The following is an 18,126-nucleotide window of genomic DNA, read 5'->3' as shown; positions in this document are numbered from 1 at the left end:
CTCTTAAATATGTAATCAGCTAGATGCTCTTTGAAAGTGCAATCTCTAATATTTAAAAATTATGAATGACTGGACAAGTCGTGCAAATTCATTGTTCAAATGGAGTGGGAAGGTTGTAGAACTAAGCCATTATATCTGAGCTATAATCTTGAGCATTAACTAGTTACACAGTTACAACTAAGGCCACTGACATCACAGTCTTGGTTCCAAAAGGACTGTGCCTTGAGCCACAGAGCTGCTCTGAAGATCAAATTCGCATGGCTATAACTAATGATATAGTTGTACAATAAATCACTGAGGATCTACTGCCATTGAAACAATTACTGATCACTAAAAGTAAGATATTTCATAATAAGCTACATAATTCCTTTAGTCTCTTCATGCATGCATGCTGCACGATGCACATATCAGCTTAATGTATTGATGGTGATACTTTCCTGATCCAGAAAGCACTAGAATGAAGCATGTCTAAGTACATGAAGAAGAGAATAGGTTGAGAAAAAGACCTCATGACACACTGTACTTCTAGATGTCCATTCTTCACCAGACTGCATGTGATTTTATTTTCTCAGACTATAATAATAATTCATTACATATAATGAATTGCACCAGTCCCGTTTCATAGTTGCACCAGTCCCGTGTGCAACTATGTTGTACACCTAGGTTTTCAAACACTTTAATTTGATTGGCCAGGAAATATGGCACATCATTATAAATTATGAGTGCAGTGAAAAGAGGGTGAAAGATCACATGTGCATTGTCTGGAAAACTTCCTTGACTTTCATAATCATTTACTACAGGATGGCCCTATCAAAACAGTGAGATTCATTTCTTGTGAGGAATGTACGTTAAGGTAAGTAGACGGCATGTCTTAACATTTTCTAATGGTCTTATGAAAGAAATGTTCTTATGTTCACAAGAGCCCACTGGGCATTCAATGGGGTTGATCTGATGAGAGAATGATTGGATGATTAGGTTTGTCCTGTCACTATCTAAGATAAATCTGCCAAATGAGAGACATGTGATACGTAGTATTTGGGAAGTCTTGCATTGGTCTGGTTTTGAGAGCTTTACAGGAATGTAAAACCCTTATTCTCTGCAGTACATCCAATAAATTATATAAGAAAGAAAAGGGATATTATTCATAGTTTACTCCAAAAATTTTTCTCATACTTGGTTTATTTTTGAAAGTTAGGTTTTTATGGGCACATAAATTAAAGACTGGACAAAAAAAAATATCAACTGCTCAGGAAAAAACAGTTCATTATGTTCACACGTTGTCAAGCCATATGGGGTAAATTGGGAACCTGCCATTGCAGGAATACTGCCAGTATAATATCACAGGTTTTAAAATAAAATGAGTAAAAGGATCACATAATTGCAAAATAAGAAGGATAAAAGCATCTGGCAGAGACAGTGTAGAAAATCTTGCAGGGAAACAGTTTCAGCAAATAATGTTGAACTTTTGAAAAATATAAATTATATACTTTGGATGTTTTTTGTTGATGTGCTAAAGTACTATATATTATCTAGAAATACTGTTGTGCATTTTAGTCTTGATTTTCCCATTATAATACATTGTATATCAAGTACAATTAATTTATATATATATATATATATATATATATATATATATATATATATATATATATATATATATATATATATATATATATATTGTACTAATTCAGTTTTAGTTTTAGTTATTTGAAATGAATGAAAGTGTGAAATGTTGCTCTGGCAACTAGGTTTTTTTCAGTCAACGTTTATTTTACTTCAAGTAACAAAAATTGAATGGTGTTAGTTTTAGTTAACTATAACAACCCCGCACCAAGTTACAATGTAAACCTTGAAATCATTCAGCAACATAAAATGACCCTTGCCCTGAGAGAAGTAATATATTATTCTCTTTTGCTTTTGATTGAAAGAAATACAGAAAGACTTCCAAGATGCATTGCACGGAGATTGGTGCACATGCACACATTTGTGTGTGTGTGTCAGTGTGTATTCTTAAGCCAAAAAAGAGCTCTGCTCCAGCAACACGTGGCTCTGGTCAGCTGCCTGCAAGTTGTGGTGTAATTGAGTTCACATGAGCAGCTGATGGGTCCCATAGCATTTACAATCAACTACAGCATCCCATATCCAGTCCCGTGTCTCCCCCACCACACCCCACCCCACCCCACCCCACACCCTTTCTCCTCTCTCGTCTCTTCTTTATTATGCTGCCCTTAACTAGCTCTTGCCCTCTCTCTTATTAGAATTTCCATTGAGAATTCTACACTGCCTCCTGTCTCCACACTCATGGCTCCAGAGAAGACCAGAGATGGGCTGGACAACTATGCATTTACTGTAAGTAACCTCCATTAATAGACAGAAATTTGATGTAGAATTACTTGATTATTTCTTAAATTAGTCTTAGAGCTTCTAAAAATGGACAGATTGAATCCAGGGACATTGAAGTTTGAATGTATTTGATCATGGGTGTGAAACAAGGTCTTGTTTTCATTGCTTAAATCTAAAAGTTGCGCCAGACTGCAGTCAGGTTATAGGCTAATCAGTTGTATAAGTTGTACAGATGTACAAACACAGTTGTAAAAAGCTTTGGTGTATGATCATTTCTTTTTATGACCAAAGATTCTAATCATTCAAGATGATTCAAACATTACTCATGTGTTTGTTATCGTGGTCATGCTCAGTGTTTTAACGGCTGGAATGTGTAACTGAAGCAATGTGCGTGTATCATTCAGAGCCCATTTCTCTTGTGATATATGGGGCCCTATCTTGCACCCAGCGGACTTTGGACACCGACGCATGTATCATTCCTATTTTGCACCCGCGCAAAGCGGACTTTTCCCTCCACAGAAGCACGTCGGTAAGTTAGGAAATACACTTGCGCTCCCGGGGGCGGTTCAGCGCAAAGAGGAGGCGTGTTCCGGCGCAAACGTTCCTTCTTGCTATTTTGCAGGTTTAGAAAACAATTGCGCCACTAACCAGGAAAAAATAGTTTAAAGTCAGTGGCGCGTTGCGCATGTTATTCATATGCTATTTTAAGGGCGCATGCTTGGCCATAATCAATGTAGCGTGTGCACAACGCACATACACTTTGATTCTCTCATCTACACAGAAGCAGCAGTTTTCATTTTTGCAAATCATACATTATTACGATAGATAGATAGATAGATAGATAGATAGACAGACAATTTATTATAAAAGCATACATCTAGCTTACACATTTACCCAAATTATCATACGCCTGTTTAACCGAAGTTAATTTGGGTGGGTTTCTCCATTTCAATGTAACTTCTCTCTTTTACGGCCGTGACGAGAGCGTTGCTCTCCTTGGCTGTGAACAGCTCCTGGCGCGCGCCTGGCAAATCCGCCGTTACAATAGCAATCCGCTATGGAAAAAGCGCGTCTTCTCTTAAAGGGAATGTGAGATGACGCTCTGATTGGTTTATTTCATGTTACGCCCAAACCACACCTATGAATAATGAAGCTACTTCAGACCAACCCATTTTAGATTTGCGCCGGGCGCAAGAGGCATTTATCCCGCCGGGAAAATAGCAACAGCGCCGAGACCCGCCCACAAAGTTACTTGCGCTTTGCGCTTGACACTTGCGTTTCAGATCGTTAAAATAGGGCCCATAAAGTTATTATTTAGCATAAAACACCAATTTCTTTGACATTGCAGTCATTTTCATTATAAAAGCAGCAATACAAAAGTAAAAGAACAGTCTCTCTGCAGCGAGGTGCATTGGTTTTTACTCACAAATCCAAATGAGTGGAAGTGAAAAAATATTTACACATGCCATGTGAAATTGACTGAATTAGGAAAGGTTGTTGATTGAAATCTGCTGGGACTGAAACTGTTTAATCTCTCTTGACTTTAGGTTGATGGTGTAGACCGCTTCTGTGAGTTACCGGGAAATGAGGACGGAAGAGCTAGTTTTTCAGAGGTGGGAGACAGTAACAAGCTAGCATATTGTGTCACAGATGTTCCACCATGGTACCTTTGCATCTTTTTGGGGATTCAGGTATAAGCACACATCTTCCTCTGAACATTGATTTATCTTACATCAATTTACTCATCTAAATAAATTCAAATTGATCAATCTCAATTGGATTATATGCACTGTGAACAGCACAGTATTCGTCAGTAAAAAAAAAACAGTCGTTTTTGTGCGAACTAACCCTTTAAATGATTAAATTTGGCTAAATAAAAGCATTTTCATTAGGGATCTCAGACTTTCAGACTTCACTGTACATAGAATGTGTTTAGTAGGTCACTAAAAAAGACGCACATAACTAATTCTCTCCATCTCTCCTACAGCACTATCTTACAGCTTTTGGTGGCATCATAGCCATTCCTCTGATATTGTCTCAGGGCCTTTGTCTACAACATGACGGCCTCACGCAAAGTCACCTAATAAGCACTATTTTCTTCGTGTCTGGGGTGTGCACCATACTGCAGGTCACTTTTGGAGTGAGGTATGGTTCCTTATCACTCATGGCAATGTTTCACAGAGAAGCCTGATGAAAAACTGCACAGCAGAATTGAATAATACTGACAGAAACAAGGCCAAAGTCAGTGTACCGAAATAGGAAATTAGGTAAAGACGTGTAAAGATTTTTTAAGGATGAGGTATTGGTTAAATAACGAAACACTGTGAGTGTTTTGATCACTGTCATGAATCAGTGTTGTGTTGTGGTTACTGAGACACAAGGGACTTTCTTTGTCAATTATTTAACTATGGGTGCTTAGTAATGAAAAGCTGTTTTTCATATAGCAAATTTCTGCAGATACCTTCAAATACACTTTGAGTGAATGTGTTCATTGACCTATTAAAGTGTGAATAATGGCTTAGCAATGTTTTCACCGTCTGATAAGCCTCTGCATGTTTTAGGCTGAAATCCTATTGTGTTCTGCTAGGGCTGCTTTGCCTGAATAACAGGCCAAAGAAATCCTGCTTTGTTAACTCCTAAGATCTTCGAGAGCATTCGCTTTTATGATAATCAAACATTATGAATTTGAAACAATCTATTACTGATGTATAAGAGAAATATGGGCCATTGGTCAGACTGATTCCTGCAGTAGCTGAAAACCGTAATAGGATTAGGGATTTTCCATCTTATTAGCAAGAAGTTCAGCACATTTTAAATCCACATTCCTCAGGATTTTGATTTTGTGAAAATTTGTCCCAGCACCCCTAAAACTATCTAAATGACCTTTTGTTGGTTTAACTGATTTGGTGCAAGCTTGCAGTGTAAATGCATAAAATAGCTCAAGATGTTTAGGAATCTTGTAAAATTAGCCATTATATGACATTTAATGAGATTTTAATAAACTAAAAGTACAGTAAATCTTATCTACTAATCGTATCTACTTATTTACCTTGTTTTTAGCTTGCTGAAATGGATTAGTTAAAGCATTGCCCTTTAGTAAGGGATCAGGAAGGGTTAAAGTTGACATTAAACGAAAGTTGCAATAGAACGACTTCTTGTACAAAAAACAAAAACAAAAAAACAAATGTAGGATTGGACTTGATTTTGAACATTTCTGTGATCTCTGGAGAGTGACAGGTTGTCCCGCCCTCACGCCAGCAAGTGGGAGGGGAAGTTATTTTGATTAAAGATTATGAGTTATAAACAAACTCCAAACAATTTCCAAGTTGACAAAAGGGTTTGAGACACATCTCAATAATATAAAAAGTGAGACCCTATGCACTTTTTAAAAACAAAAATAACAATCAAAACCAATACCAAATCAAAAAGGTCGATTTTTGGTGACAAGGTTTTTCTCTTTCCCAATGCAAGGTTACCCATTCTCCAGGGTGGAACGTTTACGTTCCTTTCGCCCACCATGGCTTTGCTTTCAATGCCTGAATGGACCTGTCCAGCCTGGACACAAAACGCCAGCCTGGTCAACACCACCTCACCCGAGTTCATAGATGTTTGGCAAAGTCGAATGCAAGTGGTGAGTATCTCAATTACTGGTAGACCCATACAGTACATGTGTAGAGTAGTCCCAAATTTTATTTTCATAGTTAAAGTCGTCATGAAGCGATAATCTCTTCTTCCCTATGACGTATATCTTAGTGAAATGGCTTCGCCAACAAGAAAAAATGTAGGGTGGGATTTTGTCCATTGGGAATTGATTGGATCGTTGGATTGTTGTGGTTTGCAATTGCTGTGATGAGTGACAAGTTGTCCCTCCCTTGTGTGAGTAAACACGTCATCAGAGAAGAGAAGTCATTGTATTAAATAAAACTCAATCAAAAAATGTAAAATCAAATGGCTGGTAAAAATGTATACTTTCTGGATAACAAACTTGCAACCATGTGAACTTGAGGGAAACTCACTCCACTAAAGTGAGTAGGCCTACATCCACTAAAAATGGTCTTGGGACCAGCTGGTTAAATGCAGAAATAGTGAAAAGTGAGAAATCTATTACCTGTTTGCAAGTTGATTGGTAACACGTGGATTAGTATTTTATATTCTAACATAATGAAATTCATACTTTTGGGCCCCACTGCATATTTAGATAGATGGAAAGGCAGATGTAAAGATGTTATTTAAAAGAAGATAGCTATACAAGATTATCTTGTTAGAGCAACACAACATCTAAAAGAATATTGTTATAGAATAAGGCTACAATTATGTTTCTGTTGTCTTCTCTTGCACAGCTCCAGGGCTCAATCATGGTGGGCTCCCTATTCCAAGTGCTGGTGGGATTCTCCGGTCTCATTGGCCTCTTCATGCGTTTTATTGGCCCATTGACCATCGCACCAACTATTTCACTAATCGGCCTATCGCTGTTTGACTCCGCTGGCATGAACGCAGGACACCATTGGGGCATCTCTTCCATGTTTGTACTTTCTCAGAATTAATTATCATTAATCAAAATTTTAAGTAGGTACTCTGAATACTGTTTAGAAAAAGTTATATTTTTTGCATTTAGTGTAGGCTAGATAACTACAAGAAGTTACTGTAAATGTTTTTATAATATATTTGTATAGTGTATATTTACATTAATATAATATATATTAATCTGAGATATATTTAGCAAGCACAAAAACAGTGACGTTTAGGGTGACAGTATCAAACTTGAACAGGTAAATTTATAATAAACATAACAAAATACCCCAAATAACATAACTTAGTCGAAAACACATTACATAGTAAAGTGACTCCAATTTGTGAATAATTCGTTGATTTACTTGAATTGTCGGAACACATTCACTAGAACGAATCAGACTGTCCAGCAAGGATTTTTAACGCTTTAACTTAAAAGCACCTTTTATGCTTATACACTTAAACTTAATCTGACACGGAGCCATAACACAGTCTTATTGTCCTCCACAGGACGGCGTGTTTGATTGTGTTGTTCTCGCAGTACCTCCGTCATATTGCCATCCCTTTCCCTAAATACAGCAAAGCCAAGAAATTTCACACCACCAGGATTTACATATTTCAGATTATGCCTGTAAGTTTTATATCTGTTTTCTAAGTATAAATGCTTCATAAAAATACCTTTATAAGCAAGGTCTGTTTCCTCAGGTCCTGCTAGGAATCACTCTTTCTTGGTTGATTTGCTACCTGCTGACGATCTACAATGTCCTGCCCTCAGACCCTGATAAATATGGCTATCTCGCTCGGACTGACATCAAAGGAGACGTTACGAGCAGGGCGCCTTGGTTCAGATTTCCTTATCCAGGTATTGCAACCAGCACAATTAAGACAAATAAAGTATTTTATATGACCATTGCTGTATCTTTTCAGGACTCATTTTTGCTGTTGTATTATCAGATGGGCTATTGAAATCATCAATATATATATATATATATATATATTTTTTTTTTTTATGGATATGTAATTCAGGTCAATGGGGAGTGCCAACTGTTAGTCTGGCGGGAGTTTTTGGAATCCTGGCAGGAGTTATATCCTCAATGATTGAATCAGTGGGGGATTATCATGCCTGTGCCAGGTTATCTGGTGCTCCACCTCCACCAAGACATGCCATTAACAGGGGCATTGGCATTGAAGGCATTGGATGTCTGCTGGCAGGTGCCTGGGGCACAGGCAATGGAACCACATCCTACAGTGAGAACGTAGGAGCCTTGGGGATCACCAAGGTACAATGTTTTACAATGATAAGATTTACTACAATAATAGCCTAAATGTTTTATATTTAATTTCATTCAATTTCATAATGATTGCATAGGCTTACAACACTACTATCCACTATCTAAAAAGAGATTGTGAGATATTGTTTGGAATTTTTTTTAATTGAAGTTACCGAGAGGAACCTTTCGTCTTTACAGGTTGGTAGTCGCATGGTGATTGTGGCCAGTGGCTTTATAATGATTATAATGGGAATGTTTGGGAAAATTGGAGCCATATTTACTACAATACCAACGCCTGTCATTGGAGGAATGTTTCTGGTCATGTTCGGGGTCATTATGGCTGCTGGTGTTTCAAACCTACAGGTAAAACCGGAATTGTTAATGCAAAAAGCTTCACATTAGGTGCACATTAGGTCAAAAGTTTGGGGTCGGTAAGATTGTTTTTGAAAAAAGTATTATTCTCACCAAAGCTGTGTTTATTTGATCAAAAATACAGTAAAAACAGTAATATTATAGAATATTATTACAATTTAAAGGAAATGTAATTTATTCCTCTGATGGCAAAGCTGAATTTTCAGCATCATTACACCAGTCTTCAGTGTCACATGATTCTTCAGAAATCATTATAGTATGCTGATGTTGGAGCTCAATAAACATTTCTTATTATTATCAATGTTAAAAACAGTTGTGCTGCTTAATATTTTTGTGGAAACCATGATAAATTTTTTTCAAGGTACTTTGATGAATAGAAACTCAGACAGCAATATTGTGTCGGCCAAGATTCGGCCCACATCTGGGACGTGTGGAATCCATGTGTATCAGATGTGGGACGGATTTGGGCTGACACAATGTTGCCGTCTGGATAGTAAAAAAAAAACTGAATTTATTTGAAATAAAAATCTTTTGTAACATTCTAAATGTCACTTTTGATCAATTTGATCAATCCTCGCTGAATAAAAGTATTAATTTAATATGATATATTGACTGATTTCCATTATTAATAGTATACAGACATGAATTCTTCACGCAACATCTTCATCTTTGGATTCTCCATGTTCACTGGGCTTACCATTCCTAACTGGATAATGAAAAACCCCACATCTATAGCAACAGGTAGCCATTTAAACCATGATCAGTACTGGAAAAGCACATGCTACAGACTCTTTATAAATACAGACCCATCTGCTCTCAACATCCTGTTTGAATTCCTATTAAATCTCTTGTGCTATACTTTTTGTATTAGGAGTTGTTGAACTGGACCATGTGCTTCTAGTGCTTCTGACAACCAGTATGTTTGTTGGAGGATTATTTGGATTTTTCCTTGATAACACAATACCTGGTGAGTTCTGCTAACAATCTGCTTCAGTAACTGTACCAATTCCAATATCTGATTCATCAAATAACTTAGCGCCTTTGTGATAACAGTTTGTTTAATATTCCTTCAGGAACAAAACGTGAACGGGGCATTGTTGCATGGAACAGGGCCCACCAAAATGAGTCAGACAACACCTTAGAAAGTGATGACGTGTATGGGCTGCCCTTTGGAATTAAAACCTGCCTCTCTTCCTTCACATGGACCAAATATGTGCCCTTCTGCCCTACACACAAAGTCAGCACACAGGATGACACACCATCCAGTTTGGATTTGGACACCAAAACAGAGCCTAACAAGGATGATGCACACATCATAGTGGGGGTGGCATTATAGTCTGTGAAGGGGACTTCCATCTGAAAATCAGAGACAATTTAGTCTAAAGTAAAAAAAGCTCCAAATTCTGCGACTCTTAAGTGACATTCAGAGGTATGGACTGAATTGAGAAGGCAGCTACCCCCATATTCATCATTTAATATCTAATCTGAAGCAGTTCTGTTCAAATATATCTCTCTCTATTTTCATCTTTATGAATTATCTGTAAACATAATGTTAATGAATAATGGGTAATACTTCACTATAATGTCTCATTAGTTAATGTTTGTTAATGCATTAACTAACTTTAACTTACAATGAGCAATGGGTAACTTATTTGTTACAGTATTTATTAATCTTTGTTAATGTTAGTTAATAAATATACAACTATTTATTGTTAGTTCATGATAGCTGAGGTCCATTAAATAATATTAACACAAAACTTCTGAATTTTTTATAATGTATTGGTAAATGTTGAAATTAACATTAACTAAGATTAATAAATGCTTTACCTGTTTCATTGTTAGTTCATATTAACTAATGATTGAACTAATGTTAACTAGAGTAAAGTGTTACCGATTAATGGGTTTCTTTTCTTGCTATGGTGCTCTATGGGGTGATTTCAAATAAAGATGAGAAGTGTAAACATTTATTCGATGCTCATAATTGTATATGGAATGATTATAAATTGTATTGTATTGTATTTCTTACACATATTTTGTTTTAAATAAATTATTTACTCTGCCTCTATTTTTACATATTGTTTTAAGAAGTAGCCTAACAAAAAAGTTTATAGACTTTTATAACATGTAAATATTACTATACTGTAACACATCATCTAAATAATCACCATAAATAATATTTTCCTGCAGGTTTGATTTAATTTTGAGTTTAGGTCATAGTCTTTCGGCCAAATTAATTTTCAAGTTGGAAACTCTAGGCTATTTGTCATGAGTTTTTGTTTTATAGCGTTGTCTCTTTGGTAGGTGGTTTGGGCTTGGGCTATTTTCTGATCATCACATGCCATTGTCATATAGTCAACACCATTCACTAGAGCAGAAGTCAGCCTACGCACCTGGCAGCTTGTTGGAGACCATGGGCTGCCCTCATTTATAAAATGTTGCATGCAAATGTTGCGTACAAGCGATCATTTCTAAAAAATGTGCGTACGTGTAGGCCTATTTCAGAGATCCTACGCACGCACTAAAAAACTGCGTGCTTCAGGATGAGAAAAGCTATAAATCGCAAATGATCTTGAAATTATGCGCAGATGAATGGTTTCAGATCTCCACCTTGTAAACGCCCCCTAATAAATGTAATGTAGCCTACATAAGAGTCAATGGCGAGCGGCAAGAATAGTTTAGATTTCCAAATAGGGCTAGGCTTGGGATTCTGATGACTTCAATACAACGCCTACGGTGGGTCACAGAAATCGGCACAACACCCGAACAAAACAACGATTGTTTGATTCTCCCCAAACGCTACAAGACATTTTACCCTTGCAAATATAGGCTAACTGACAAGATAGGCATATAAATATACATTTTACACCATAAATAAACTCAGTTTTGGAATTCACACGATGTTATTTATGCTTTTTATTACGCTTTAATGAACACACGTTTTATGGATTATAAATCTGTTAACTGCTCTGTGGAGATCCTTAAAACACACCTGATGGACACATGCTGAAATATTGTCTGTATTTAAAGGGTCCAGAGACTCTAATAAACCCCAGATAATGAGGCCGTATAAAATATCTTGACGTTGTAGTGTTGATTGACAGTGTTGAGGTGGACGTGAGAGTTCAGGAAAAGTTTCTAAAAAGACCACAATACAAAATGAAACTGTAGCGTGGCAGTTAACAGGATTAAACGATTTAACTGTTACACTAAGCTTTGCTGAGACAAGATTGTATAGGTCGCTATTAGTTTTTCTCATTTGCTAACACATTTCATGAAAAATTGACCATTTTCTCACAACTATAGGCTAAACGTAATCTCAAAACTACACAAATAGTTCAGTCAAAAACATTCTCTTTTATATGAATCAAACTCTGGCCTCAGGTGATACAATACAAAACCTAACAAATAGCCTTAGCTACACGTGTACGCTCGTGTTTTTTTCAACCACAAGATGGCGCCAAATAACAACAGTTGACGCTCTTCCACACATTTCAACCCATTTTGGAGCTCCAATTTTCTCTATATTACAGTCCATTGTCAATGATCTGCTAAATTCACTTTTGCAAATAAACGAAGAACCATCATGGATGGTCTTTGGTTAATCCTAAACCTTTTTGCACCCCTTTCCTCCCATTTGAATCAGATTATTGAGCTCTAACACAGATGCATGCTGTAAGCATTTGCTAAAAGAAGGACACCTACTTGTCTAATTGTCAAAATCAAGCCTAAGTGCATCAGCAGCAGATGTTCCTCTGCGTTCCTATTGAAGGCGTTGCCGTTAAAAATGCTCACATAAGTAAAACAGTGTGAAACACACCCAAGGTGCATATGAGTTGATTTAGTGTTATGGAGCTTGGAGTTGAAAGCAGGTTGGTGGAAAACTGTGGTAGGTCTGCTAAGTGCCTTATTATATATTGCATTTGAAAATCCTGGTCTGTTCTGTAGAAGAATCTGTGAAATACTGAGCTGAACGTGCATATGCCCTCACATAAATCAAGGTATTTTTCTCCAAATGTGTAAAAACTTGACATTATGTAAAGGTCAACATTCAGTGAATATTTTTTGGGCCTGAAAATGTTCCACAGTTTAGTTTTTTTGGCCCTCCTCACCTATCACAATATCAGCTCATACTGTTCTTTAAATTTTCAAGATTGTTTTAATTTTATATATGTGCATAAACAAAAAAAAAAATGCATCATGTCTGTTAATAACATTACCCTGTCTGACGACCTGCATTTCATTTAATTTCTGAATTTTTCTCAATTATTGTTTTTTATGCATCTGTTGTTTATTTCAAATATGCATGCATATCTGTTATGCATTGGCCAATAAGTTTAGTTTTAAACTGGTTTTGCACAATGACGTCTATCACTTCACAGTCGTGCTGAAAGGGAAAAAGAATGAAAACCACATTTTTTTGTTCATCTTCCATCCTGCTGAGTGCATGATTCTTGGCACCTATATATCAGTTTCCATTGAGGACAGAATCCTGCGGAAGCCATCTGTTGTAATCTCTCCATCCTCAGGCTTCTGGTCCAATGTTCCTCCCTTTCCCTAAATCACTATTAAATGAGACTTTGTGATTAGGGATGGTGAAGCTGATCATCCTAACCACAACAGAGCTAACTACTCAGGCGTGACCATCAAACTATTACCTATCTGCTCCTCATAATCAGCCTGCTGATCACGCTAATCACTACCATCAAAGGGAGAAATATATATTCCAAGAGAGACTAAAGCACTTTCAAGAGCACGCAATTTTTCCACAGTAGAAGCATCTTGTTATTTCTGAGGAGGAAAAGGAGGGAATATTTGGGCTTTAATATAATAATTAAAATACTAGAGTGAAAGGACCCAAAATTAAAATAATATATAAATTAAAATAAATGTGCTTTTTCATGAGGTTAAGCATGTTTTGGCTACATTGTGATTTAGCAAATAATAATTAACTAGATTATTTTATTTTATTTTTTTAAGAATATAGTGCTTTTTTTTTTGTTTGGTTTTTTTTGTAAAGAAAATTACAGAAGCCCTGAACCGCAACGTAAAAAAAAAAATCCGTATAAAATTTATAAAATTCTATCGTTTCGAGATTAAAGTCGACATATTTCGAGAATAAAGTCGTAGTATTTTGAGAATAAAGGTTTTATTTTTATTAATTTTTTTTCATTGTGGTTCATAGTTAATAGTGCTTACCCATGCAAAATTCACAGCTAAAATGCTGATGGTTCTGCTAGGCTGCAGCTAGGTGGTAACTGTTTAATAAGGTGTTCTGATTGGCTGAAGATGGTTGCTGATTGGACCATGGTAACAGACATAACTAGTTAATAGTGTAATCTTGTTTTAATGGCCAGGCTGTACTTTTGCCATTTGTCATCTTATGTAGGCTATGTATTTCAAATATGTATTTTTTGCAAATAGTTTTGAAAACTATACATTCAAATTCAATAGAATACACTTATACAACAAGAATCAGTATTATCGCACTGTGTTCTCATCATGCTCTCTTTTTAAATATTTTCACTTTATTCTGCATCACATGTCAGAACAATGTCAAAAGACATGAAATATGAATAAATGTATATTAGAAGTATACAAGTAGATGTTATAGCATCATGGTAATGTCATATTGTAAGATTCCTAGCCATGTCTATTGTGTTTTTGGGAAAATATTTTTATTAAATGAATAATACATAATAAATGCATATTCTTTAAAAAAGAAGTCGGGTAAGATCTCTGTAGTATAGTTTTAGTATTAGTTAGTTAGCATCATATGTAAGCCCATTTCGGTCACAATAGAAAAATATTCATTCTTTGATCAATCTTAATTGATATTCATAATTATGACATACTAAGTCATAATTCTGAGATAAAAACTGAGATTTACATAAATCATAATTATGAGAGTCATTATTATGAGATTAAAAAGTCAAAATTATGAGATAAAAACTTTCTTTTTGACTTTCTATGTAATTTTAACTACTCAACTTCAAATTTCCATCTCATAAATGACTTAATTAGGATTTTTTATGTCGACTTTTTATGTCATAATTATGATTTACAAAAGCATGATTTTTTTCCCCCTTAAGTGGAAGAATTGGCTTCCATACATTATCAGTCTAATCAGTCAGCTCAAGTCAAGGTTTCCTCTCCACTAACCTTCGTGGGAATGAAACCTTTGATTAGCAGATGATGCCTGAGAACCGCAGCATATTGTTTCCTCGCTTCCGATATTCAGAGGCATCTGGGGCTTGTGATGGTGGGATCCCTGTGGAGAAGATGATTCTAGTAAAGTCTGCTGGACATCCTGGTCTCCTGGCTCTGGCCTTCAAGGCTTTGTCCTTGGAGTGTTTGATGAGGCAGCTCCAGTGCCAGACGACCCAGCCCGAATCTCTCGAAAGCAGACCCGAGACACAAGCACTCAATGTGGGCTTTTAATCCTGTTTATCATCTCAGGCCAAAAAAGCATTCTTCATCTACCGCTTCCAGTGGAACCAGTTTTATGTTCGCTCTGTCCATTGTGTGGATAGAAAAGTATTGATGAATAGAAAGGAAGAGGTCACGAAGACAACAGGGTGTAGAAAGACCAAAAACATATGTATTTCAGAGTTGTCCAATAGTTCATCCTTTAAAAAGTGTCAGGATTGAGAAGACAAGGCTTGTGCTGATAAGCAGCTGTCACAAACTGACACTGAACACATTGTGAACATATCCGTTAAAGTGAAGTCTGAGGTTATAGTAAGTTGAAACTGAAACCATTGCTGGTTTTAGTGGCTATGAATGTCACTCATATCAATGTGTGCATGGGCTCTCCCACAAAGGGGAGATAACAGGTAAAATAGTTATATTTTCGAGCTATTTAAAATGTTTATTGAAGCCATGAAATAAATGCTCCCTTATCTCACTGAAAATGATTTAGGGGCTGTTCACACAGAATGCGTTTATTCGTTCCATTGTGCTACTTTTCCATTGTTTTAAAGGGTTAGTTCACCCAAAAATGAAAATTCTGTAATTAATTACTCACCCTCAGGTCGGTCCAAACCCGTAAAACCTTCGTTCATCTTCGGAACACAAATGAAGAGATGTTTTTTTATGAAATCCGAGAGCTTTCTGCAAAACAATTTTTTTTTTCCACAAAACTGACTAAAGGTCATGATATACCAAGGATTTCAGAAATATGGCATTATAAATGGAAACTATTCATTTATGAGCACCTGTCATACAGAGATTTCTTGTTGAATATCCAGCTTTATTCTGAAATAGGCCTTGACTATACATACACTAACAAAAGTTCAGTACATTTGTTTTATAATGTTTTAGTAAGATGTCTCTTATGCTCAGCAATGTATTTTGTACAGTAATATTGCAAAATATGATTCAAATTTAAAATACCTATATTTATTTTAATATATTTTAAAATGTAATGTATTCCTGTGATGAGAAAGCTGAATTTTCAGCAGCAATTACTCCAGTCCTCAGTGTCACATTATCCTTCAGAAATAATTCTGAATTTGATTTGCTGATTCAATAAATATTTCTTACTATCAGTGTTGAAAATGGTTGTGCTGCTAAACATTTTTGTGGAAACCGTGATACTTTTTCTTTGATGAATAGAAATTTCAATAGAACAGAATTTATTCGAAATAGTAAAGACATTTGGATAATGTTACAGAAGATTTCTGTCACTTTTGATCAATTTCATGCATCCTTCCTGAATACAAGTATTAATTTCTTTAACAAAAAAAGAATCTTACTGACTCCAATCTTTTAAACAATAGATGTCAGTAAAATGGGTTAAAAAAAAGCCCTTATATGTTGACTTTTATACATAATAGGCTTTTATAACATACCTGAATATTCAAAGTTGTAAATAGATGATGCCAACGCCAAATACCCGCTTGCTACACTTTCCACCAAAGAGAGGCAGCTGATCTAAGACCCAGCTTCAATATCTTTATTTGCCATTATAGAAAGGTGCTGAGATTGACCACTCAGTTCTTGGCTGTAAGGATACAGCTCTTGTTCTGATTGTATCTCCTGCTGTGTTCCTGGCCACAGGCCCATCACCAGGCGCACTGACCTGAAAGGAAATCCCTCATTTAACAGTCGCCGGGAGAACTATCACATAACACCGGGGCCAATACATTCAGCCACAGAACAGTCACACCTAACCAAAGGTCATCTGTCCCACAGAGCTTTGCATTTATTAGCAAAATCTCCTCCCAAAGGGGTGTTGGTTTTGCAAAACCTCTGCTCATAATCTTCCTTTCAGGTTAATCAGACAAGTTTCATGGACTGATTATTCAAATCTTTAAATGTATGCGTTATAATTTGCAACATGAACATTGGCGTACATCATGCCATGGCGGTAATTAGTATTGGATGAACAGATTTTCAGACACGCATGACTGCATACACTGAAGAACGGAGCTCTGCTGTTTCCTTCTAAGAAACATATCAAGTCTAAATGAAGGTAGAGAGGTGTTATGCATGATTGTGGTGTTACCTGATTTGCATAATTCCTAATTATAATTCTGATGCTGAAACAAGCAGACAGTGCATGTTGAAATAAATAAACCCATCAGTCTTAGAAGGGGCTCAGTGTGGTGAATATATACTGTAGAATTAAACTAGAATCCAAGTTTTAGCTGGCTTTACCTAGCAAATAGCTTGATCTAATTTCTTAATTGGGATTCAAATTAAGGTCAAGCAACTGCTGCCTAAAGCAGAGTGATTTAGAAGATTCAGTCTTAAAGAAGCCCCATGCTGGGCCATTCATTTCAGAGCATATTAGGATTATACTGCCATTTATTAGAATAAAGGGTAACACTTTAGAATATCGTGTTACTAATTTGTTCCTGTGTAGTTATTCATTAATGACGGAACAGTATTCTAAAGCAATAAGCAACTTGAGGCTAGTGATTTTACCAGGGCTGCATATAAAAGGTTGGCAACAGCAATACAATAAAGGACCAAATGTCATAATAATGATAATAATCAGAATAATTCTAATGGCAAGTAATATAGTTAATTAGGCTGTTTGTGGAAGCCAAACAATGCAGCAGTAAAAATGTCCAGTAAAAATAAAATATCCTAACAAAAAGATTGTTTTAAAGAAAAACCTGTATAAGACATTAAGACTTGTTTTCATAGATTTTATCTTGAATATAAATGATTTTGTTTTACTGCACTGGCAGATTTTTTTCTCGCTAATTTTAAGTATAAACAAATTTATACATTTATAAATAAGTATAAATAAATGGGTCTTGTTTCAGGAATTTTAAGATATTATATTTGGAAAATAAAACAAATACAGGATTTGCAGTGTATTAATAAAGCACTTAATGCCATAAAACAAGCTTTTTGTTTCTGGTAATCCATTGTGAGTTGTATTATGATGTGAAACTTTGCTGGGTAAAAAAACAAAAACATATCTTGACTGTATGCTCTGAGCTTCACCCAACTGGCAAAGGTTTATCATACTTCTATCTTTACTGGAAGAAAAGTAATTTTCACAGCGGGCCTATTAATATTAATCTTTCTTTAGACAGGAAAATATGCTTACTGCACTCTAACTACAAGCCAATTGACTCCTTCTGTCCTGCGCACACTTGCAAGGTCTTTCATAACA

At 35.9% G+C, this 18,126-nt stretch overlaps 1 protein-coding gene across 2 annotated transcripts; it reads left to right on the top strand.

Annotated features, from left to right (window-relative positions):
* Nucleotides 1–235: 235 nt before the first annotated feature.
* On the top strand, nt 236–10,560 carry slc23a4 (solute carrier family 23 member 4). 2 transcript variants are annotated; one of them, XM_082181694.1, is made up of 13 exons: nt 236–336; nt 2,259–2,349; nt 3,891–4,034; nt 4,331–4,488; nt 5,815–5,974; nt 6,684–6,865; nt 7,363–7,483; nt 7,558–7,714; nt 7,879–8,132; nt 8,322–8,486; nt 9,128–9,236; nt 9,367–9,462; nt 9,569–10,560. In XM_082181694.1, the coding sequence occupies exons 2-13, from the start codon at nt 2,302–2,304 to the stop codon at nt 9,829–9,831; spliced, it is 1,857 nt and encodes a 618-aa protein (XP_082037820.1). In that variant the 5' UTR covers nt 236–336; nt 2,259–2,301; the 3' UTR covers nt 9,832–10,560. The 2 variants fall into 2 exon arrangements, with proteins under 2 accessions (XP_082037820.1, XP_082037819.1); XM_082181693.1 differs by lacking the exon at nt 236–336 and adding an exon at nt 722–853.
* Nucleotides 10,561–18,126: the final 7,566 nt, after the last annotated feature.

Source organism: Leuciscus leuciscus, assembly GCF_965113295.1.
Source record: "Leuciscus leuciscus genome assembly, chromosome: 10".
Classification (NCBI taxonomy): Eukaryota; Metazoa; Chordata; class Actinopteri; order Cypriniformes; family Leuciscidae; genus Leuciscus; species Leuciscus leuciscus.
The sequence above is the reverse complement of the archived record's forward strand: the minus strand, read 5'-3'. Positions and strand labels throughout refer to the sequence as shown.

Bases quoted from the DNA above. Each gene is read 5' to 3' on its own strand.
- slc23a4 (XM_082181694.1), top strand. From the start codon at position 2,302: ATGGCTCCAGAGAAGACCAGAGATGGGCTGGACAACTATGCATTTACT. The intron at 6,866-7,362 runs GTTTGTACTTTC...TGTCCTCCACAG, and splicing joins CATTGGGGCATCTCTTCCAT to GACGGCGTGTTTGATTGTGT. The intron at 8,133-8,321 runs GTACAATGTTTT...TCGTCTTTACAG, and splicing joins GAGCCTTGGGGATCACCAAG to GTTGGTAGTCGCATGGTGAT.